General features: G+C 41.1%; 1 protein-coding gene across 1 annotated transcript in view; it reads left to right on the top strand.

The window, feature by feature from the left end:
• The window catches only part of LOC118406315 (dynein heavy chain 1, axonemal-like), a 77,410-nt gene extending 55,382 nt beyond the window's left edge, over window positions 1-22,028 (top strand). Inside the window, 24 exon segments of the mRNA XM_035806241.1 lie at window positions 283-319; window positions 870-1,046; window positions 2,138-2,284; window positions 2,646-2,891; window positions 3,480-3,629; window positions 3,967-4,127; window positions 4,573-4,798; window positions 5,349-5,459; window positions 5,839-5,923; window positions 6,845-6,996; window positions 7,549-7,665; window positions 8,389-8,456; window positions 9,183-9,342; window positions 10,130-10,288; window positions 11,727-11,858; window positions 12,826-12,996; window positions 13,527-13,706; window positions 15,088-15,264; window positions 16,752-16,922; window positions 17,491-17,621; window positions 18,104-18,248; window positions 18,530-18,736; window positions 19,098-19,332; window positions 21,488-22,028. Of these exon segments, the coding sequence (XP_035662134.1) occupies window positions 283-319; window positions 870-1,046; window positions 2,138-2,284; window positions 2,646-2,891; window positions 3,480-3,629; window positions 3,967-4,127; window positions 4,573-4,798; window positions 5,349-5,459; window positions 5,839-5,923; window positions 6,845-6,996; window positions 7,549-7,665; window positions 8,389-8,456; window positions 9,183-9,342; window positions 10,130-10,288; window positions 11,727-11,858; window positions 12,826-12,996; window positions 13,527-13,706; window positions 15,088-15,264; window positions 16,752-16,922; window positions 17,491-17,621; window positions 18,104-18,248; window positions 18,530-18,736; window positions 19,098-19,332; window positions 21,488-21,609 (3,667 nt within the window). The 3' untranslated portion in view covers window positions 21,610-22,028.
• Window positions 22,029-23,248: the final 1,220 nt, after the last annotated feature.

Below are 23,248 nucleotides of genomic sequence, written 5' to 3' on the forward strand. Positions count from 1 at the left end.
CTCCGAAGAGGGTAAGTGCCCTTTTGCTATACATTTGTACGTCTCAGACTTTATACTTAGTCCTAATAGTCTCCATTGTTGTTTAGTTTCCTTTGTGTAGAGTCTGTATAGACTGACCGTAGTAGTAGTAGTGGTAGGGGTTGGGCCCCATTTCGATGTACCAGTACAAAACCGTTTTTCTTGTTGGACCAGTCAGTAGACCGGATTTTGGACCAAGTAGAAAATGACCAGATTATATCGGCAAGTGTTTAGTACACGTATTTGCCAGTGGGTGCACGCCAAGTACCACTTCGTGGCCAAGTCGGTCGCTCCTAAGAGGGTAAGTCTCTGAACAGAGGGCAGTAGAGGTGGTGGCATCAAACTGTTTCTTGTTGGGGACACGTAATTAGATAATTTTATGTAACACTCTAAAAAGAAGAGAATGTATTGTAACAGATGTTTGATTTGTATATCACAGTATGTCAATGCGAAATTTACGACTCCATATTCCCGAGATGACAGACCTTAGACGAGACGAGCATCATTGAATCAATTGATGCCTGACGTTGTACCATGTTCAAATGACATGCAATTAAGTTCATTTATTCATTCAAAAAAAGTAATCACCGGATATAGGAGAATTCTTTTCACACAACCAGTAGGTACTTACATTGCTTACGTTTCGATGTCTCCCATACACCTTCGTCAGAGCTTCTAACTGGAGTTCTGCTTCTCACCGCTATATGTAGCCGATGTAGGTGGCGCTTTTTGGGTGAGAAAACAGTCTCAAATGTGGCTAAACTTGTATCCCCCCTCGTCCCGGTTCATCACTAGACTTTCTTATCCAGATGGTCTCCTTGAGTAATCACCATAACCTCCTCTCTCCCCAGGCTGCCCTTGCAGGTGCACAGGAAGACTTAGCCCGGACCCAGGCCATCCTGGAGAAGGCTAAGGCCCAGCTGGCCGAGGTGGAGGAGGGTATCGCCACGCTCCAGGCTAAATACGAGGAGTGCGTCGCCAAGAAGGATGAACTGGAACAGAAGTGTGACGAGTGTGAACAGAGACTGGTGAGTCACAATCAGGACACAATCACAATCATTGATTTTCTAACAATAAGATAACTTTTTTTGTTCGTTTTAGTATCGTAATGTTTTTTTTATAACCCTCATGGAGGTTTGGGTTGACAACTTGACTTGTAGACTGAAAAAGATTTTGATTTGATTTGATTTATTCGGCTGTATAATCATGAGAAATACAGCCAGGGCTACCCAACTAGCCTGAGGCTATTATCAAGGGCTAGCCCTGGTAACATTACAATATACGTTATACAATAGTATACAATATACAACAGTATTAACGATACATGTAACTTTGACTACAGAGGTGATCCGTGTTTACAGCTTGACTAGCAGTCGTACGATCTAGAATGTCAGTCTATGATACAAATGATATTACTCGGTTATCTATATAAGGCTAGTTAGTCAGCGATTAACACGTTTGAACGCTATAATGTATACGTTCTACAGTGCAGATAAGATCTTTAGTTTCAGTACCATGGCCAGTGACATCTTGTAATGTAAACAGTGTGCAAAAGCCGACCAATTGGAAAAAGCAGTGAGTGTGAAACACGTGTTTGGAAGCACAGAGAGAGAAGGAAGAGAAGGAAAGCACATGTGACCATACACCGACAAACTGAAGCGGTTAGAGAGACAACAACAACAACAGTAAACATAGTTCCTCCTCAGAGTCTGTAGATTCGAGCAGCCAAGTTGCCTTGTAGACTGACAGATGAGAAAATCTGTAGTTTCAGTACCATGGCCAGTGATATCTTGTTAATGTTTTCATGGTAACCCCTCTGTATTTAGTGTGCATAGTCCAGTGGTTAGTGGCCCTGCCTCTTGAACTAGAAGCGTAAGTTTGATTCTGGCTGTGTCACTCACCCAACATGCACGCTACCAGAAAGGGTTACAGTCCTTAGGATGCGACGCTAAGCCGTGATCCACTGTTCATTGTGCTTGTCAAAAAGAGCTAGGGGAATTTCCCCGGTACAATGAACCTGTAAATACTGTACCAAGAGTCTGTGTTCTCTGTAACGACCAGTGGAATACTAGCTCTTCAGTTTTAGAAAACTTGATCAATATCACTTTCCTTTCTGTAGATTCGAGCTGACAAGTTGATTGGCGGGCTGGCAGACGAGAAGATTCGTTGGGCGGAGTCGGTTAAGTACCTGGAGAAGATGGTGGACAACGCCGTCGGAGACGTGCTGGCAGCGTCTGGAGCAGTGGCATACCTGGGAGTCTTCACTGTGAGTTCTGATTTACATGTACTATAATTACAGGGCTCGAAATACCACCTGCAAATGCAAGTTAGTGCAGGTAAAATTGGACCAGTGCAGGTATTTCTGGTGTCTACTTGCACCTAACCTGCAATTGTTCATGTACTGGGTTTTATACATACCTGGTAAATGTCCTATGATGTAGCTGTATGTGGATTGTTATTAGCTGCATGGTCTGTTAGCACCCATTAAGCATAAAAGAAAAACTAGCAATAGTTGCGCAACAATTTTAGTATGATCCATACTTCCTAATTTCAGAGTGGTGCAGGTGATAATTGTCTGGTGCAGGTAATTTGTAATCTAACCTGTTGACTTGTTGACACACACACAGGGTGAATACCGCCAAGACCTGCTGAACCTGTGGATCGAGGGGCTAAAGGAGAACGGAGTGCCTCACTCTCAGGAGCAGTCCCTGACAAGCACACTGGGAGACCCCGTCAAGATTCGCAGCTGGCAGATCGCGGGGCTGCCGCGCGACAACCTGTCAGTGGAGAACGGTATCGTGGTTCAGTTCTCGCGCCGATGGCCGCTCTTCATCGACCCTCAGGGGCAGGCCAACAAATGGGTGAAGAACATGGTAAATGTTTGGCTTATTTTCTTAGTTCAGCTATTGTAGATCAGAAATAGATTATAGATTAGATCCTACCTTTCTTCCTCTCTCCCTCCTTTTTACCCTTTCCATTCCATCCCTCTTACCTTCCCTCGTTCCCTCCTTACCCTCTGATTCTCTCATTCCACCCCTCATTCTCTTCCTCATTCTTTCCCCCATTCTCTCTCTCTTTCCCTCCGTCCTTCTCTCCCTCCTTCACTTGAAAGCTTTTGCAACATTTGCTAAAACTGTATGTAATTTCACGTGGATTCATTTTCATAGTAGGCAGTTTTCACAACAGTTTTCAGTTCATGATTGAAACAAAGGTTTAGGTAGGCATAAGAGTATTAAGACAGAACAACCATTTTTGCAGAGTGATTTTAAATTTGCAGTGAATAAAGAGGTCAATGTGCAAACTGTGAACATTTTTAGATTGACTTCTAAGGGCATCTTTAGAGTTCGTTCATTCTGTTGTATTTTTAGATGATGCCTTGAGCATTTTATACATTCTTACTAATCATATGATAATCTCTTAAATATGTGAGTAAATAAAGGAAACTATTCTGTATCCCTCAGGAAAAAGATAACGGTCTGGATGTGATGAAACTGACAGATCGTGACTTCCTGAGAAGTCTGGAGAACGCTGTGAGGTTCGGTAAACCGTGTCTACTGGAAAACGTGGCTGAGGAGATGGACCCTGCACTGGAACCCATTCTGCTCAAACAGGTACTGGGAATGGAGCTAGAAATCCATTTCATGATCTTAATGGCACTGAAAAGTTAACACATTTGCTCAGCATTGTGTTTAGGATATTAAGAGTTCCATACAGCAACAAACATAAGTAGCATTTGATGCTCTGAATTTAAAAAGCCTTCTTCGGTCTACTTGTATTTAATGGTGCACCAAAGTTAAAGCTAGGCGATATTCAAATTTTTTCCATGCATGTATTGCGTGTGAAAAATATTACAGAGTCATGTACCAAACTTCTCAACTCTGTCCTATAATGGTTGCTATTAAACAACATTGATTTTATGATAACCAATTATTTTCCCTCTCTTTACAGACCTTTAAGCAGTCAGGCAGTACTGTGATCAAGCTGGGTGATGCTGTGATTCCGTACCACGATGACTTCAAGTTCTACATCACCACCAAACTGCCCAACCCTCACTACACTCCCGAAGTGTCCGCTAAAGTTACACTTGTCAACTTCACTCTGTCTCCTAGGTACGGATATGTTTTGTGTTAACTTTGTGACTTGATACCCCTTTGGAAATGTTACAGGCTGACTTTTTAAATCAACTAAAGGTTATTCCTCTAAGATTTGGGTGGATTTCATTTGAGACACAAACATGTTTTGTGTATCATTCAGTTTCTGCTATGATTACAGTATCATCTGTTAAGTTATGTTCTAGTTTATTTTAAGTAAATGCAGTATCTCCAAGTTGACATTTATATGGTCAATCTTTCACTTGATAAGACACTTGGTTTCTCTCTGCTTTGAATACAATGTCATGTAAATGCAACAGTTACTATTTTTTTACTAGGCCTTGCTCTATTTTGATTTGTTACTAGTTGCATACGTATACAAGTGACAGAATGTGCCAACATGCCTTCAAAATGTTCAAACAAAAGAAAAGCAATTCATCTAGAATTTTACCTCGTGCCCTAGTGGTCTCGAAGACCAGCTGCTAGGCATCGTGGTTGCAGAGGAGCGCCCTGATCTCGAGGAGGCGAAGAATCAGCTGATCGTGTCCAACGCCAAGATGAAACAGGAACTGAAGGAGATCGAAGACAAGATCCTGTACCGCCTCAGCTCCTCAGAAGGAAGTCCTGTGGACGATGTAGATCTTATCAAGACCTTGGAGGCCTCCAAGGTCAAGTCTGCAGAGATCAAGGTCAGTAGGGTCAAGATTTGAAGAAGAGTCTGAGTATATGGTAACTGTGTTATTCAGAAGTTTGTAATTGTGTTATTTGGAAGCTTGTAATTCAGAAGCTTGTGAGTTGTTCTTTTTTGATACTTAAACATCATAGAAAGTTGACAATTTGAAGCACAATTTTAAATCTGGCCAGCCAGCCACTCAGTGTAGCCAGCTCCAGTCGCAATCTAAAACAGTCCAATTTTGTATGGTGCTTGTTACAACCAGAAATCAGGACAAACCACCAACCATTTTTCGTCAGTCCCTTGAGTTGTTGTTGAGACCAAGTCTGGCAGCATATACACATATACTTATGGTGGATATTAGGAATTTAATGCCATGCAGGCTTCTCCCCTCATCTGGCACTGTTCTTACTTAAGTTTACCTTTCTTTACTTTGTTTTTATTTTTTATGTGCAAAATAAACAAACAAACAATGATGTTGAAATGTTGGTTTGAGTTTTTGAGAATTAAGTAGCATTGTAACACACATTCTTGACAATGTAGTTTTCATCTCTTCCCCTCCCCAGGCTAAAGTGGTGGTTGCGGAGCAGACAGAGAAGGACATCGATGAGACGCGGTCCCAGTACATCCCTGTGGCCGTCCGCACACAGATCCTCTTCTTCTGTGTCACAGACCTGGTCAGTTGGGCTTTCAGAAGTTTTTAGAATAAAATCTAATTCATTATAAATCAAAAACATATAAAGAATGACTCACCAAACCGTGTATCTGTATCAGTTGTGTTGGCTTTTACTTGGTTTTTTAGCCCTAATGTATTTTTCTCTTCTGTGTATTTAGATAAAGAATGACACACCATAAACTGCAGACAGATTTACAATTTGAGTCATAATATCTATGATTGTAGATTGTTCTTTTAATCACCATTTGCATCTATGTTACAGTCCTAGGGCTACTTTCTTTTGTCCCTCACTGGGATCATATGATTGGACTTTGTTGTCCTGAATTCTTTTACAATGTGTTCCATGTCCATGACATATTGTTGCTCTTTCGTGCCCCCAGGCCAATGTAGACCCCATGTACCAGTACTCCCTGGAATGGTTCATTTCCATCTTCCTGAACGGCATCGCCAATGCTGAAAGAGCAGGTACGTTTCTAATGATGGTATCTTCACACTTCAGCTGTATGTTCCTGCTAAACCTATATGCATCGCAAATGCCCATAGAGTGCATAATAACTGATATCAAGACCATACCATCCCTGATTTTAAAAGTCAATGATTGTAGGGACAAATTACAATACATAGATTGTCACCAAATGAAGAATTACAAAACTAGTTGCATATAAAGGCTATAGCATGTGCCTAAAATTGTGAATGACATCCAGCACAAATGACAGGCCTTTGTGTTAGTGATAGTGGCCATCAGCACCAAGGACAGGCCCTTGTGTCAGTGTGAATGGCACGTTGTACAAACGTAACATTCTTCAACTCGTTCAGTATGACTGATATTAGTGATTATGACAATGCCAATGATTCTTTTATCACCATCTTGACTCTGTGTTGTTGTCTTGGTTTACAGAAAAGATCGAGCAGCGTATCTTTATAACAGCTTGACTCTGTGTTGTTGTCTTGGTTTCCAGAAAAGATCTAGCAGTGTATCTCTATAACAGCTTGACTCTGTGTTGTTGTTTTGGTTTACAGAAAAGATCGAGCAGTATATCTCTATAACAGCTTGACTCTGTGTTGTTGTCCTGGTTTACAGAAAAGAAAGAGCAGCATATCTTTATAACAGCTTGACTCTGTGTTGTTGTCTTGGTTTACAGAAAAGATTGAACAGTGTATCTTTATAACAGCTTGACTCTGTGTAGTTGTACTGGTTTACAGAAAAGATTGAACAGCGTATCTTCATAACAGCTTGACTCTGTGTTGTTGTACTGGTTTACAGAAAAGATTGAACAGCGTATCTTTATAACAGCTTCACTCTGTGTTGTTGTCTTGGCTTACAGAAAAGAAAGAACAGTGTATCTTTATAACAGCTTGACTCTGTGTTGTTGTTTTGGCTTATAGAAAAGATCGAGCAGCGTATCGAGAACATCAACGAGTACATGACGTTCAGCCTGTACAGTAACGTGTGCCGCTCGCTGTTCGAGAAACACAAGCTCATGTTCGCCTTCCTGCTGTGCGCCCGCATCCTCATGAACGATGGGAAGATCGACATGGTGCGTACATTTACTTGATACATAATAGGATATAGGAGTTTTTCTTTTGCACAACCAGTCAATCTCACCTTAGCTGACATTTCAATGCCTGTCAGACATCTTCTTCAGAGCTTCTAACTGGAGCTCTGCTTCTCGTTGCTGCATGTAGGTGATGTAGGTGAGATGCAATCCCAAATGTTGCTGAGTTTGTACCCCCCCCCCCCATCGTTAATTGCATATACAACAGTCATACTGGAATACACATGTATGAGTTATTAGGATTTCTTGAATCAATTACAATGGATTTCAAGGGACTCTATGCTAAAGACAGATTTGTATAGTATGTCTTTAGATGCCACAACTCCCATAATGCAAAAATAGGCAAAATAAAGGACTGCATTGTTATTGTTTTTCTAAACGCTCCTGTGTTGTGTGCAGGATGAGTGAAGGTACCTGCTGGCTGGTGGGACCCTGGTGCCCAAGGACCTGCCTAACCCCTAGATACAATCAAGATGCTCCTGTGTTGTTGTTTTGTTGTTGTTGTTTTTCTAAATGCTCCTGTGTTGTGTACAGGATGAGTGGAGGTACCTGCTTGCCGGTGGAACCTTGGTGCCGAAGGATCTGCCTAATCCCGCCCCACATTGGCTGTCGTCTCGGTCCTGGGGAGACATCCTCACCCTGCAGGCACTGGTAAGGCCTCCTTCTCAGCCTGATTTGATTCTACGGACTTCATTCGCATCTTTGGGACAATGACAGCTCAAAAACAGAATTCGAACGGTTCGACTTTATTCATCATTCTCAAGAATGACAGAGTCCAGACAACTCCTTCTCCGATTCTACAGACAGACTCATATACTGTATATGGCACAATCTGGCACTATGTGAGTAGAGATACTGATCAGACCTCTGTGAAAAGTTTCATCAGGTTGGTACATCACTGAATGAAGAGAGTCTTTGTACACAATACAATGTGATCCTGGCAAAATTGCCCGGAAGAAGGGGACAGACGGTCACCGAAACGTCGGTGTGAATAAAGAAATGATGTGTATCATAAGTCTCTTTTTGAAGTTTCCAATACTGGTCAGAGTTGTGAATCTTCTTAAACTTTAATTGAGCACTTATTAATGGGAGACCACCCTAACACTTTGTAGCATCCTGATCAAAGTCCCTATCAACAGACGGACTCCTTGCAGGTTCCCTATTGGTAGAATGGTTAATTCTGCCAGAATACAGCGCTTAGTAGCATTAAGTATATACTTCTGTTTTCTGCCAATAATTGGTGTAATGGTAGATTAATCTCTTCAGAGCATACCTAGCGAACAATATTGCAAAATATGTACTGCAGGAATTTGTAAAGCAATATTCCTATTTGTCATCCCAGAGTGATCTTGAAGTGCCCTTTTTTCTCCACAGCCCAAGTTTTCATCATTTGCTGAAGACTTCCTGAACCACCTTGAAGGCTTCAAGGGGATATTTGACAGGTGAGAATTTACTGGGCATGAATCTTACCAGGTGATATTTTTACTTCCTTCACTCTAAGTTGTTTCTTTTCTCCTTCTTTTTGTCCTACCCGACAGTGTACGTCTTTCTGTCTTTCCATCCGTTTTAATTTTCATCTTCGTGTAAGTTTGTAGTTTTGTAGGGGCCATGTCAACATTATGCAAAAACTGATGCCATCAAAATTTGTCAAATACACTGAGAGCAATGAAGAAAAACATAAGACACATAAGAATCAATGATTGTGCTATGAAAGTAACTCAGACTACAAGTCAAGATCAGTAACAATAAATGATAACTTTTCTTGTTCTTAGCATGAAAGTTCACCTGTGTTGGTGAATGACAGTGTGACAAAACTTATTACCTAACCAACACTAATTAAAGATATTCTGGATATTAAACAAAAATTGGACTTGCCCAAATTTTCGACTGACCGACTGCAGTCTTTATCAAGGACTGTTGACTTTCTGCAACTTATGATCCACTGCTCACGGAGTCACATGTGCTATCTGAATAACGTGACATTGTAGAAGCAGTGAATTCTCCATTCCTTGACAAAGACTTGAGTTGATATGTCAAAAATCCAATTTTTGTTTTGTGTTGGAAATTCCAGTTGCACTTTATCCAGAATGAGTTCTACCGACACAGATCATCTTTCATGTTAACACTAAATAGATAGTTGGGACTTATCCAATTGTTCTTCTTGTCAGCCTTGAGCCCCACCGCGAGGACCTTCCCGGCCCGTGGAAGACGGATCTGGACACGTTCCAGCGGATGTTGGTCATCAAGTGCCTGCGGTCGGACATGGTCACCAACGCCATGCAGGACTATGTTGCGCACATGCTGGGCCAGAGGTTCATCGAGCCACAGGTGACTCATCTTACATTTCATTCATTTTTTCATTCTCTCATGCATGCTTTCATTCAAACATTGAGTTCAAGCTCAGAGTAGTAGGTATGAAATGTAGGCACCAGATGTAAGCATGCAAAGTTGCTAACGCAGCTTTGAGCATTCAGAAAAATTGCGATAAACACAAATAATTTTCTAAAACATGCTGCTGCAGATGTCAAAATCTTAACGGTTAACCAAGGCATACAACAAACTTTAAATTTTCATAATTCCTGACACTTAAATATCAGGAGTAGTCCGTGTTGTGTGTATTACTCAAGTACACAGTAGTACTGTAAGTCTGTTACAACACTTTTACACATCAAGTAACCAGAAAAATTGCACCATCCATGTCATTCCATTGTGCCAATTCCTTATTGAAAACCTTTCAGGTGCATAGCTTGAATTTTGGATGCACAGAAATTCCTTTATTCCTTTATCAAGATACCCTTTAGCCCATAGGGCTAGTCTTCCAGGGTTCGAACATATACACCACAAACATACATGTATATATATACATAACAGATAAAACATTCACAATCATCAAAAAAAAACTATCAACTTGAGAATACATGATGGTAGATTGCCGTTTTAAATCGTGAAATGTTGGGCAGGGATTTGATGTGTGGCGGTAGGACATTCCATGGACTGATGGCACGGTAGAGAAAAGTTCGCTTTTTTTAGTTGAGAAATGCATGCACCCAGTATTTTGAGCCCTGAATTGTTCATTGTTTTTATTTATGTGTTAAATATTTATTTATTTCCACAGACTGCAGACCTGTCCGTGACATACCGGGACTCGTCGCCCACCACACCGCTCATCTTTGTCCTGTCCACGGGAACGGACCCTGCAGCCGACCTGTACAAGTTTGCAGAGGAGATGAGATTCTCCAAGAAACTCAACTCCATTTCCCTTGGACAGGGACAGGTGCGACCTTTCAAAGTGTCACAAATTCTATGATGCAGTTTGATTGTTCATTTGAAAGTAAAACTTCACTTGGCTTTTTCGTCCATCTGTGATGTAACCCCTAAGGTCTACTGTAATTCACTTTATCTTCACGGTACCAAATTTTCACGGTCTGAGAAAATTGAACTTGTTCTCGGAACTAAATGTTCACTGTCGAGGCAAGTGCGCATGAAAAAAGTCTGTGAATTATTTTTTATCGGTAATGATAAGTTCACGTTACAGTCGTCACCGTGAAAACCGTGAACATAACATTACAGTGAAAAAATCAGGAATTACAGTATCATGATAGGAAATTGTATAGAATCTGATAGAAAGATCATCATGTTATTTCAGAGAAATGATACAATCATGCTTTCTGACATTAAATACTTGTAACTTAGCGATGAGTGAGAATGAATGGTTGATATATTTTGCAGTAGTGGTTACTGGTACAGTTAGCAGTATCCTGTATGCTGCTGGGGTCCCTAACACATAGTGGGCAGTAGTCTTCTAATCTTCACACTGCGCTTCCAAGCGACCCTATCCTTTGGGTTCCCACTGGTTACTCTGCACACTTTTGCCCCTCCTAAGATAAGAAAGTCAACCCAAACTAGGAAGGTAATATTTGAAAGCAAATACAGAATGTTACCTTCACATGTTTTGTAGTCTAACACTCAGGCAACTGTTTTGTTCATTCTTATTTGAACACATTTCTAAATGGCTAAGTGACCCGAGCCCCTCTAGATCTGACATTTGCTCAGGGCTCTAGCCAGCGTCCGTTTTTCCGTCAATTGACGGAAATTTGCTGCATGTGACGGAAAAAAATTTAAAACAATCCGTCACCCTTGACGGACAAAAATCTGATAAAAGCTCCTTGGAAGCTACAGGCGGCTTGGGGACGCTGTCCACGGCCGTAAAAGCCACACACTGTTTGTTTTGCTATTGTTATGATTGTTGATAATGTGTGTCGGTGCCCTTTTGCATACGATAATCTCATTAAAACCCGTTTTTCAAGGTCTCAATTCAGTCTCTCTAACTCCTGGAATAGTGTTTTCGCGACAAGGGGAATTGGCTGACGGAAAAAAATTTCGAGCTGGCTAGAGCCCTGCATTTGCTACATTATGTAACCGAACACCACATGGTGCCTGCTACTTTACCGGTTACCTTGGTGACAGCCGTCTGGTCCTGGCCGTTGACCTTATTTGTGCGGAGAAGAAGAAGAAACAAAGCAAAAACAATATGTTCCCTTCTGTGAAGGTAACATAATGATGAACCTGGGAGTGTGTGGGTATGGGGATACAAACATTTTTGGATCGAATGTGTACTTGTCGCAAAAGCACCTCCTAAAATAAGACATAATAATGACATTCTGAACTATCAAAACTATACAATGTATATCAAAAACGTCTCTTCCTTTTAGGGTCCCCGTGCTGAAGCCATGATGCGGTCGGCCATGGAGCGCGGGAAATGGGTGTTCTTCCAGAACTGCCATCTCTCGCCCAGCTGGATGCCTACGCTTGAGCGTCTTATCGAGAACATCGACTCTGACAAGGTCTGTTTATCACGTGAAACTTTTGTTCAATGTTGTGCAAGAAACACCCCAGTGTGGTAATCCCTGGATGTCTCGGCGGGATGTTTTCCAGCAGCTGCTGATAACTTTTGGAATACGCAACACAGGGTTGTAGCCAGCACCTGTCCTTCAGTCCTTTGAAGGAATTTTGCAGCTGGGGACTGAAAAAAGTTTTCCCCATTCCGTCCCCTGAGACAGACAAAAATTGATATGTAAAGATATAAAAAAACTGAAACCCATGTGTTCTTCCTCACCAAAACAGATGACATTGAACAGCTTAGTCTACAAGCAAAATTTGCACCTCAAAATGCAGGAAATAGTGTTTCAGAGGGTCTAGGTTTCAAAATTTTCTGGGACCTAGACCCCCTAGAAATGACGCGCAACACCACGCCATGCCTTCGGTGCTCGATAGGATTCCCAAAATCGAGGGGACTGAAAGTGATTTCAGGCTGGCTACAACCCTGACGCAACAATCATTATTGTTTATAGTAATGTCATGTATTGACAGTATCAATAATACACAAAGGTCATTAATATGTAAGTGCAATACAGTACTGTAAATGCATTTAAGTTCGCAGTGATTTGATTTTGCAGTAGCGGGAAAAAAGACTGTTAGCAATGTTTTTAAGTTCGCAGTAAATTTGCAACACAAAAAACGCGAACATGAAACAACCGCAAAATTTTCTGCATTTACATTATGTATAATCCAAGGCAGATGCACGTACTACATAACTTATGGTGTCAAGGGCTGGATACATTAGGGGCAAGTTTGTGCACTTATAATAACTACATTTTGTAAAGCATTCACCCAGATGGGAGACCTGGCTCATCCCCGTCTTGTATCAGTTAACGAAAGGGTATGTCACCCCGTAAAGGACAGTATAACACCAATGATATGTAGACCGTGATGATGATGAAAGCTTTGCTCAACATTTATTCATTCCTTCAGGTCCACCGTGACTTCCGCCTGTGGCTGACGTCCATGCCCAGCCCCAAGTTCCCCGTGCCCATCCTCCAGAACTCCTCCAAGATGACTGTGGAACCTCCAAGAGGCATCAAGGCCAACCTGCTCAAGTCTTACACTGGTTACAACGACGACTTCCTGAACTCGTGTACCAAGGTAGGGCTTCAGAGAAACTGAAAAATTTTCTGTACACGTGTGTGTGTGTGTGTTTGTTTGTTTGTGTGTACATGTGTGTGTGTGTGTGTGTTTGCATTATGTGTGTGTGCTGGGTGTTATATTTGATAGCCTTACTTGTAAACTAACTTGATTCTAAATTTGTCCATGTGCTATATATATATTGTAATTGTGTTTTTGCTAAAGAAAGGTATTACCAAGCCAATTTGTGCAGAATCCCTATAATTTAGTTACTATGTCCCGCCTCAAAGTCTTGTTGTTGAAAAGAAAATGGTAGCCCATTAGGGTAAAAATTCAGACTCTCCTGTATTAATTGGTGCTGTGTGCGAATAGAAGAATTGAAACTTCAAGATCTTATTTCAGTTTGTATAAATCTAAATACTGTTACTTACTTGAAGACTTGTCAAGAAGAGAAAAAATCAGGTTCTCCAAGTTGCTCTATGATAGAGACATGACTATTATATCATAATTATAACTTTTTTCTTCAATTTGTATTATGATCCTTCCTCTAGCCGGACACCTTCAAGTTCCTGCTGTTCTCCCTGAGTGTGTTCCACGGTACGGTGATCGAACGGAGGAAGTTTGGCGCTCTGGGCTTCAACATTCCGTACGAGTTCACGGACGGCGACCTGCGAATCTGTGTCAGCCAGCTGAAGATGTTCCTGGACGAGTACAAGGAGATTCCCTTCAAGGTCAGGGTTGAACAAGTTTTCTAAAATCCACTTGTCCTATCGGGCAAGCACATAAAAAATGTACTTGCCCGAACCAATTTTTCACTTGCCCAAAATTCAAATGTCACTGTTACTAGTATATGCATTTTCACTTCCAGCAATGGAATTCTCTATAGACAATTGCTTGATGTCATGACTGTAAAAAGTAACAAGTATATCAAAATTGCACTAAAATCAATGGAAAAATCTTACTTGCCCGATCGGACAAGTGGGGTAGGACATGCACTTGCCCGAACAGCACTTTCACTTGCCCTGGACAATAGGGCTAGTGGACTTGTTTATGCCTGCCTTCAAGGTATATCTTTACTGTGCTGTAAATTCATCCAATTTAAAGGAGTCATGAACTCAAGAACAGAGTATCATTTTTCGATGGATGTTAATTTCAGGAACTAAAACATGCATGCCACTTCACATTATAAGATTAGTAAATCTAAAGATTAGAAAGTATCTCACATCAATAAGCATTCAAGGTATATCATTATTATTGGTCAGGCCAACTACCTACCTAGTCCCATGACCTCCTAAGAAGCTCAAAACTGTAAAGTGCAGAACAAACCGATACCGAAATTCCCCAATGCCATATCTAGTCCACCTCCTGAACAAATGCTGATAATGTGAATAGTTGAGTGTTATCATGTTCAGAATAAGACCAATTGTCTATAAGTTTTAAAGTGTATGATAAGGCGAGACATGTTATTGTGCGATAGTGTAAATAGTCGATTGTTTTTTATGTTCCAATTAAGAGAAAAGTTGTCTTAAAGTTTTAAAGTGTACGATAAGTTGAGACATGTTATTGTGCCACACTTGTACCGTATACGCAATTCAGCCTTTGGCTGCGAGGTATGTCGTTTTTCAATAAACCATTCATTCATTCATTCATTCATTCATTCACTCCTGGTTGGTGGGGGGGACAAGGTAGCCATGAAGATGGCCTATCTCCAGGCCCATCTTTCCCTTGCTGGGGTCAACCTTTCCTGCAGATTGAGAGATGTCCATTCTGTGATGTTGTCTTGCCAAGTACTCCCTCACTCTATAATCTTCAGGCAGATATACCAGTGGCATATATAAGATAGTATCCAAGATGGCTAAGGAGTACAGCTGGCCAAAGGGAGTCATCTGCATGCGCGCGAGCTACTCAGGGAGCCCAAAACACACTCCTAGGCCAGCTTCACTTAGAAGCCAGAGTATTGACAAAACCCAATGAAACTAGTATACAGAATCCAATGTGGATAGCTTTATTTGTCAGGCTTCCATTTGCTTTGTTGTATAACTGAGTGTTCTGAAAGAAATTCTGAAGAAATAAACTTTAAGATGATGCTAACAGTACGTGCGCCCCCTGTAGGTCCTGACGTATACTGCAGGTCACATCAACTACGGCGGGCGTGTGACGGACGACTGGGACCGGCGCACGATGATGAACATCCTACAGGACTTCTACGGAGACAAGGTGCTGAGTGAGACCCACATGTTCTCACCGTCAGGAGTCTACCATCAGCTGAGCCCTGAGGCCGATCATGGGGTGAGTTCATGGTTTTTACATTTAGCAAGAAGGTAAAATCTTTAGCAAGAAGGTAAAACCTTTAGCAAGAAGGTAAATCCTCAACACCTTGTCTACAGAGACAAGGTGCTGAGTGAGACCCACATGTTCTCACCGTCAGGAGTCTACCATCAGCTCAGCCCCGAGGCCGATCATGGGGTGAGTTCATGTTTTTTACATTTAGCAAGAAGGTAAAACCTTTAGCAAGAAGGTAAAACCTTTAGCAAGAAGGTAAACCCTTTAGCAAGAAGGTAAATCCTCAACACCTTGTCTACAGAGACAAGGTGCTAAGTGAGACCCACATGTTCTCACCATCAGGAGTCTACCATCAACTCAGCCCTGAGGCCGATCATGGGGTAAGTTCTTTTTTTTTGCTGGTGCTTAGCACCGGCTTAGAGGCGAGAGAAGCCATTCGTTCAACCGTTCAACGGTTTGGTTTGCATGGATGCATGCATGGATCGGTCAATTTAACCAAACTCTTCTTATAGCCCTTCTATACGCACGACTACGCAATGGAGTTAGCGTGGCCGAGCGGTCTACGCACTGGGTGGATATAGCGATTTGCTTTTGTAGCCGTGGATCGTGGGTTCGAATCCCACTTGTAACAATTTTTTTTCTTTGTTAGACAAATCTCATGTAGTGTTTTTTTAATAGAAGACAGACCAATTCAGAAAATCGATGTTTAAAAACTCTTTTTTCATGTGATTTTGTTTAACATCCAGGCTTTTTCCAAAATACGCACCGGCCAGCTTTTTCAGAAGCTTTCTTGTTTAATTACCTCTGGAAAGCAGGTTTTGTTTTGGGGAGTGTGTGTGTGTGGAAAGCTTAATTCAAGTCATGGATGGATCTTTTATTATGACTAAAATTTGTTATGTTGGTATAATCATTGGTTTTGACAAAACAACAAAAAAGTTAAAATTTTGGACCCCTAGCAGCTTTCAATAATACTGCAGAAGGACTTCAGGTTTTGATATCTCTTTTAACATTGCTGCATTTTTCCTCCATGTACAGAAGCATTGTTTTAAATGAATTTGTGTCTGGATGTTGTGTTATTTTGTGTGTCTATTCACTGTCAATAGAATGTCCGGAATTGATTGGGAGGATGGTGTCACTAAGTAATACAAAGTTAGACAATGAGGAAGTGACTGGAAGTAGAGTTCATCATCATCATCATCATCATTCATCCTCGTATGAGGTGGAGAAGACGAAGTTAGTCCTCCAGAACTGCTTGTCCTTCATCACAGAGAGTAGCTCTTGCCCTTCCCGCCCTGTTTCGACCTCAATGAGTTTCTTACGAGTTGTGCTTGGGCGGCCAACCCTTCTCTTCATGTCGGGGGACCACAGCAAGAGTCTTCCAGCTGGTTCATTGCCACAAGCTATATGACCCTGCAAGGCATAGTAGAGTTCAGATGCGTAGAACTACTCGTTAATCTAGAATGGGAAAACTAACTTTGACCTTCTGCCTCCAGACCTACATGGCGTACATCAAGAGCCTCCCCATCAACGACCCAACGGAGATCTTCGGTCTCCACGACAACGCTAACATCACGTTTGCGCAGAACGAGACCTTCACCATCCTGAAGGAGCTGGTCAGCATGCAGCCCAAGACATCCAGCAGCACTGGCAAGTCACGGGAGGAGGTCAGTAGTCTGTATACGTCCATAAGTTTGTGGTGATTTCATTTAGCGTTGAGGAAAAAATAATATGTGTTTGAGGTGGTGTCTTAGGCTTGCAGTTGTTATGCTATAGTCACATACTGTACAGTATGTGACTAGAGTTAGCTTTTAGACTATAGCTAGAGTAGACACTTGTTACATTGTTGTACACTGTTTGTAGCCTTTCATGTTACCTGCAATTTGCTCACGGGCATGAATTTGCAGAACTGTTCTGAATAAACTTTCAGTGAATACATTCAAGTTTTAAGTTTGCGGTGTGCAGTCATTGCAAAAACTGCCACGAAAACGTCAAGAAACAAACAGCGATGTACGCTTTTTAACTTACAACCAGGTCACATTCATAATCGTAGCCCCACCCCCTTCCATCAAATTCTAAAATGCAACTGTTTGATGGACATACAGCCACTCTATTATTTGTTGAACTACATTGACTACTAATTGCCATTCTATAATCTGAGCAGATAATTGTAGTCTCCTTACATTTTCAGGGCTTTGTAATCTGAATGGTCGTTTCCTTTTTCCTGCCCTACAGGTTATGGAGGACACAGCTCGAGGTATCCTGGAAAAGGTACCCCCACCCGTACCTGTGGGGCCTGTCATGGAAAAATATCCTGTCATGTATGAGGAGTCCATGAACACTGTGGTCGTACAGGAGGTCATCAGGTAGGGTCATGAACCTTGACCTCTGAACTTCCAACATTGTCCTTTTTCACTAAAAGATGAAATTGTTAGATTAGAATTTGTAAATGACATTCTAGTCAGGTTTATAGTTAAAGTGATTTTAGTTTTTATTTTGCCTCTGAGTCTTCTTTGTGTAAGTTCTCATTCTTGTGTTTAGCAATCCCATTACTAGATCACAAAGTGGTGCTTCGTTTTGAACTTTATCTTAAATTAGTAAAACATACTCCTAGTAGGACCACCATTCTTTGCAAAACGCCTCTCTATGTTTTATTACAAAACAATTTTTTATCAAATCAAGTTGTGCTTTTTCATGATTTTTTCTCCCCTTTGTACAATATAAAATCAGTAACTGACATGCTCTACATGTACATCAATTTTTTAAAATATATTTTCCTTTACCCTTCAACCTGTCCTTTCTCCCATTGTTAAACTTTAAAATGATTTTTCTCTGACTCTGGTTGCAGATATAATCGTCTGCTGAACACAGTCCGACAGACGCTGAACGACCTTCTGAAGGCGCTGAAGGGTCTGGTGGTGATGTCAGGAGAGCTCGAGGGCATGGCCAACTCACTCTACATCAACCAGGTCCCGACCATGTGGGCTGGCAAGGTGGGCTTAATTTTTGTCCAATACACGAATAGATGAGAATATACAAAAAATGTGACATTAATGCAATGGTGCACCTAATCCAAAAATTTGGTGCACAACGCTAACAGAATGTCATCAAAATCACAGCTTGAATCTGAAATCCTATTCAACTTCAAATTCTAAACATTATATATTAAGAAAGGTTTGCTATTTGCTTCTGACATTTAAAGTTAGAATACAAATGTAATCTGATGCATGCCAGTGTACAACATATCATATATTTTGCTCTTTTTGCCTTGCAGGCCTACCCATCTCTGAAGCCCCTTGCGTCCTGAGTGGTTGACCTGGTGACCCGGATGGAGTTCGTCCACGAGTGGATCGACCACGGCATCCCCACCATCTTCTGGATCTCCGGCTTCTTCTTCCCGCAGGCCTTCCTGACGGGCACGCTGCAGAACTTCGCCAGGTCACAGGTCATCTCCATAGATACCATCACCTTTGACTTCCAGGTGAGAAGCTTTAAATTAGTATTGGTTAAACCAAGGAGGTTAAAAACCTTGGTTAAACTTTGTTTGGACCCTTGTATACTGTCAAGTTGCACATAAGACAGCCAGTTTGTTAATGTTTTAGTAGCAGGGTATATCTTAACAGGGAGTGGGTTTGGCAAAATTGATTTTTTTTAAAATCTTTACTATCAAAAAGAAACAGGTTGGTACATGGGCAATCACTCTACAATAAAAAATTGGCAAAATTGATGTATGTGCAGAATTATCATCCACATAATCAAGAAAGTGTACCACTAAAACAAAACAAGTATTACTGAAACATAATTTAAGTTTCAACTAAAAAAAATCTGTTTTTTACCAACAGGTGATGCGTGAGTCCGTTGCTGAGTTGAAAGAACGTCCGGAGCACGGTGTGTACATCCGGGGGTTGTTCCTGGAGGGAGCGCGCTGGGACTCCGTGGGCTTCCAACTGGGAGAGTCCAAACCCAAGGAGCTGTACACGGACATGCCCGTCATGTGGCTGAAACCCATGCCCAACCGCAAGCCGCCGACCACCGGCATCTACCTGTGTCCCGTCTACAAGACTCTGCAGCGAGCAGGTAAGAATACGGGTTTATGAGTACAGTAGAAGCCAGTTAATAGCACAACTGATTACCGCATAGATCTGTTAATTGCATGAATCTCCAAATTCTGTGGTGGTGCGGTCCAGCTAAAGAATTTTGATGCTCTGGCAAATGGAGAGTGCAATTAAACGGCTTCTTCTGCATTACAAGTTAGTACATTTACCTCCATGAAAATGGAGGTATTGTTTTCGGTGAGTCTGTGTGTTGTTGTGTGCACACACTGTACATCATTGTTATCCCGGATATTTGTGTAGTCAGCATATCTTAAGAACCTCAGGATGGATAGTATGTGGGTAGGTCTTGGAAGGACAAGGTAAGACTATGGGCCTTCTGGCAGCTTTTTTTGTTGTTGTGGCGTTGGATAGTCAAGTGGATAAGTTCAGCACCGCACGTGAGGTTGAGAATTCACTGGATCAGTTCCTTGCATTCCTGGTTGAAAGACACTAAACACAACATTCCTCACTCCACTCAGGTGTGTAATAATTAGTACCTGTCGTAGTGACTTAAAGTTGGGGAAGTAAAAGGCAGTGGAAGGAGAGGGGTTGGTACCACCTTCAAATACCATGCCTAGACACAATAGTTTAACAACCCACTGTCCCTATGGCCTCAAGGCTATGGGGCTATTTGGCACCTTTACCTAGATACTTACTTTTTGTATAAATCTTATACATTAGCTGTTTTGTATTTCGTCTTAATAACATTCTGACTGATAACCAGATTTGAACAATTTTCGATGTTGCTTAGACACATTCAGTGGCTTCATTTCTTTTGGATCCAATTCCAATTGTTCGATAATTTTGAAGCAGCTTGTACATCTGATGTACATTTTTTTGTATTGTGCTTCTACAATGTTGGGTTGTTGTAATTACTTTGTTGACAACGTTTGCTAAAAAATCGAAGAACCTGTCACGAAGCATCAGTGTTTACAGTTTAATGTTAGAATCAAAGTCACGCCGAGGATCAACATAATCTTACAAATTCCATTCTTTTGATTATTACACAGTATACAACCTGTGGTTAAGTTCATCTGTAATTCTACAAACTCACCAGAAAAGTCCTTCATGTTGAGTCTGTCTGTTGTTTGTAGTGTATAGTCGAGAGATTTAAACATCAAAGTAAGGTCAGTGCATGACTGAATCACCGTGCGGGCATACTTTGTTGATGAGATACTACATGTATAGAAGGTGAAGGTGACTATACTACCCCGCAGTCAACACTGAAGAAAACACACCAATTACAAATAGGCAGAACAACAAAGAGAGTCGCCAAGTAGCTTGGGGCCGCATTGAAGAGGATTTACTGACTAAGAGATAGCCGCTGCAATCTTGGCTCGTTATACACGGTGACTGGTTTCTACGAGATAAATGTTCATGAGTGTACAATGGACTGGTTACTAGAAGGCCGAGTTAAATTCAGATGTACAAAGGCGCTGTAATAGCAGAAAAAACAGTTCCTGTTCAAACTGGTATTCACAAATCAAGGACTTCAAAGCTTGGGTATATACAATGTAATGAGCAATACTGTCTCCAGGACTATAGCCTCCTCCAGGCTATACTACCTAGTACGCGGATCGGTGGTCTGGTAGAGACTCATAATCTAAGGATCAGTCCCTCCATCCTGAAATGAAAATTTGCTTTTTGGGACCCCTTCCTTCCCAAAATGTATTTTTTTAAACTTAAAATGGCAGATTTGACAGCTAAAATCGACAACATGGGCTCCCAAGAAAACGAGTGGGACGAAAGAAAAAAAAATTGAATAAAGCCAGAAACAGTCTTGCTAATAAATTAAGTCAAGACTTTTCAGTGTTGTTAAAAATATTGAGAAAGCAGGATTGTTGCATGATGACATATCATTTTAGGGATAGAGATAACACCTAAGTGCTTAAAACAATATTGTTTTGAAGTTGTTGTTGTTTTCTGTGTCTGCATGATATTTCCCTCCGTCTACGTGACATTCCTACCAGGAAGTTTGCAGACTATGAACTAGAACTAGAACTTAACTAGAACTTAAGGCATTCTCTGTTGGATGGCTGTCGGAAACGTCTGACCGTTCCGAAAATCATATCCAGTTGCTTGTAATGAGTAACTGCTTTTGGGTGCGATTCTTGATGTTTTGTCTTGTTTGCACACAGGTACTCTGTCCACCACTGGTCACTCCACAAACTACGTTGTCGCTGTTGAGATTCCCACAGACAAGGAACAGTTCCACTGGATCAAGAGGGGGGTGGCTCTCTTCTGCGCCCTCAACTACTAAACCATGAGTTAGAGTAAACTCTCATGACAACTGTTCATAAATCGATAAACATAGTGCCTTACAACTCTTGTAAAGCTATTGCTGCTAAACTCAACACCTTTCCAGATTGCTCTGTTTTTGTGTCATTATGTTGAAAGAAAGAATTTTGTCCTAAATGTTAAAAGTGCCTTATGTCTCCAAAATTAAATCTTTAAGAAGCACAAATAATAAACACTCACAGTCTATTCCAAAATAGCAAAGAAAATATGTCCAGAAATTTGCTAAAAAGTTTGTATATACTTGTGAAGTTTGAACAATTGATTTGAATAGATGTTACAGAATTTCTATTTTCACGAACCCACTGTGGTGTGTTTTCTATAGTTTTGTGTGTACATGTATGTATATAGACTGAAAATAGTGATTAAATATTCTAATGGAAAGTTTGCATTCCTCAAGAATTTTCTGAACTTTTTGTATGGACAGCAAATGTTATGTTGGTGGGACATTTTGGTGGGAAAGGGATTTCTCCTCCACTCAGAGAACATTATGGGATCAAACGATGAACTCACCAACGATGCACACTCTTTGTCCAGATCAAAGAGATCACGATCGCTTACATGCTATTCTACCTAATACGTAAGTGAGGGGTCTGTTTCAGCAAAACGTTTTCTTGTCATGTTTTGTGTGTAAGAAGTTTATTGTACAAGCCTGATAATGAGGGTGCAAACGAGTGTGAAATTCCAGAAAAGTGGGAATTGATAGAAATCCAAAGATTGCTCTAGAGCTGAAGTGTGACCATCATTAAGGGTATCTTTCGTCCTTGGAATTGGGGAAGATTATTCTGTTAAACAGCTTGGCAAACACTTTGATCCCCCCTTAGGGACATCCAGCATTAATTGGAAAGTCTTTCAGTGGTGCATTATCTGTTGTTGTTAGTTTGGACCCTTTTTGTTGGTGTTTATGTCGGCTAGTTGAGATGTTGATTCTGTTATATTTTGAATTTGTAACTGCAGAAGAGTATATTTTGAACCAGATACGTTTTTGTCCTTCTGCACCAGTGTTCAGTGTATTTACAGCACAGAAGTTTGGGTGTATTTTTGTGAAATGTGACTGATATGTTCTATATATTTATGAAGAGAGAAATACGATGCCTTTCATGGCAATGTAAAATGACAAAAAACGTCACTCAAAGTAATTCTGAATAAAACACACTACAACAAAACATGATGATATTTCTTAGGATGGATGGATGGATGGATGGATGGATGAATAGATGAATGGAAGAACGAATGGATGGATGGATGGATGGACGGATGGACGGATGGATGGATGGATGGATGAATAGATGAATGGAAGAACGAATGTATGGATGGATGGATGAATGAACGGACGGATGGATGGATGGACGGACGCACGGACAGATGGATGGATGGATGGATGAACAGAATGATGGATGGACGAATGGCTGCAAAGCGGACTTATACTGAGCACGTTTAACAAGCAGACAGTCGCTACTTTTGAAGGAGTGAATTCCTCTTCACCAAAACAACTTTCAGATCCAGCGTGTAATTAGACGATCCCTGAAAAACGTTTCTTGGCAACCTGTGCGTACATTTCCACCAAAGTCTACATTTAGACTAACAAAGGTAATCTCAACTCG

Source organism: Branchiostoma floridae, chromosome 19 (genome assembly GCF_000003815.2).
Source record: "Branchiostoma floridae strain S238N-H82 chromosome 19, Bfl_VNyyK, whole genome shotgun sequence".
Taxonomy (NCBI): domain Eukaryota; kingdom Metazoa; phylum Chordata; class Leptocardii; order Amphioxiformes; family Branchiostomatidae; genus Branchiostoma; species Branchiostoma floridae.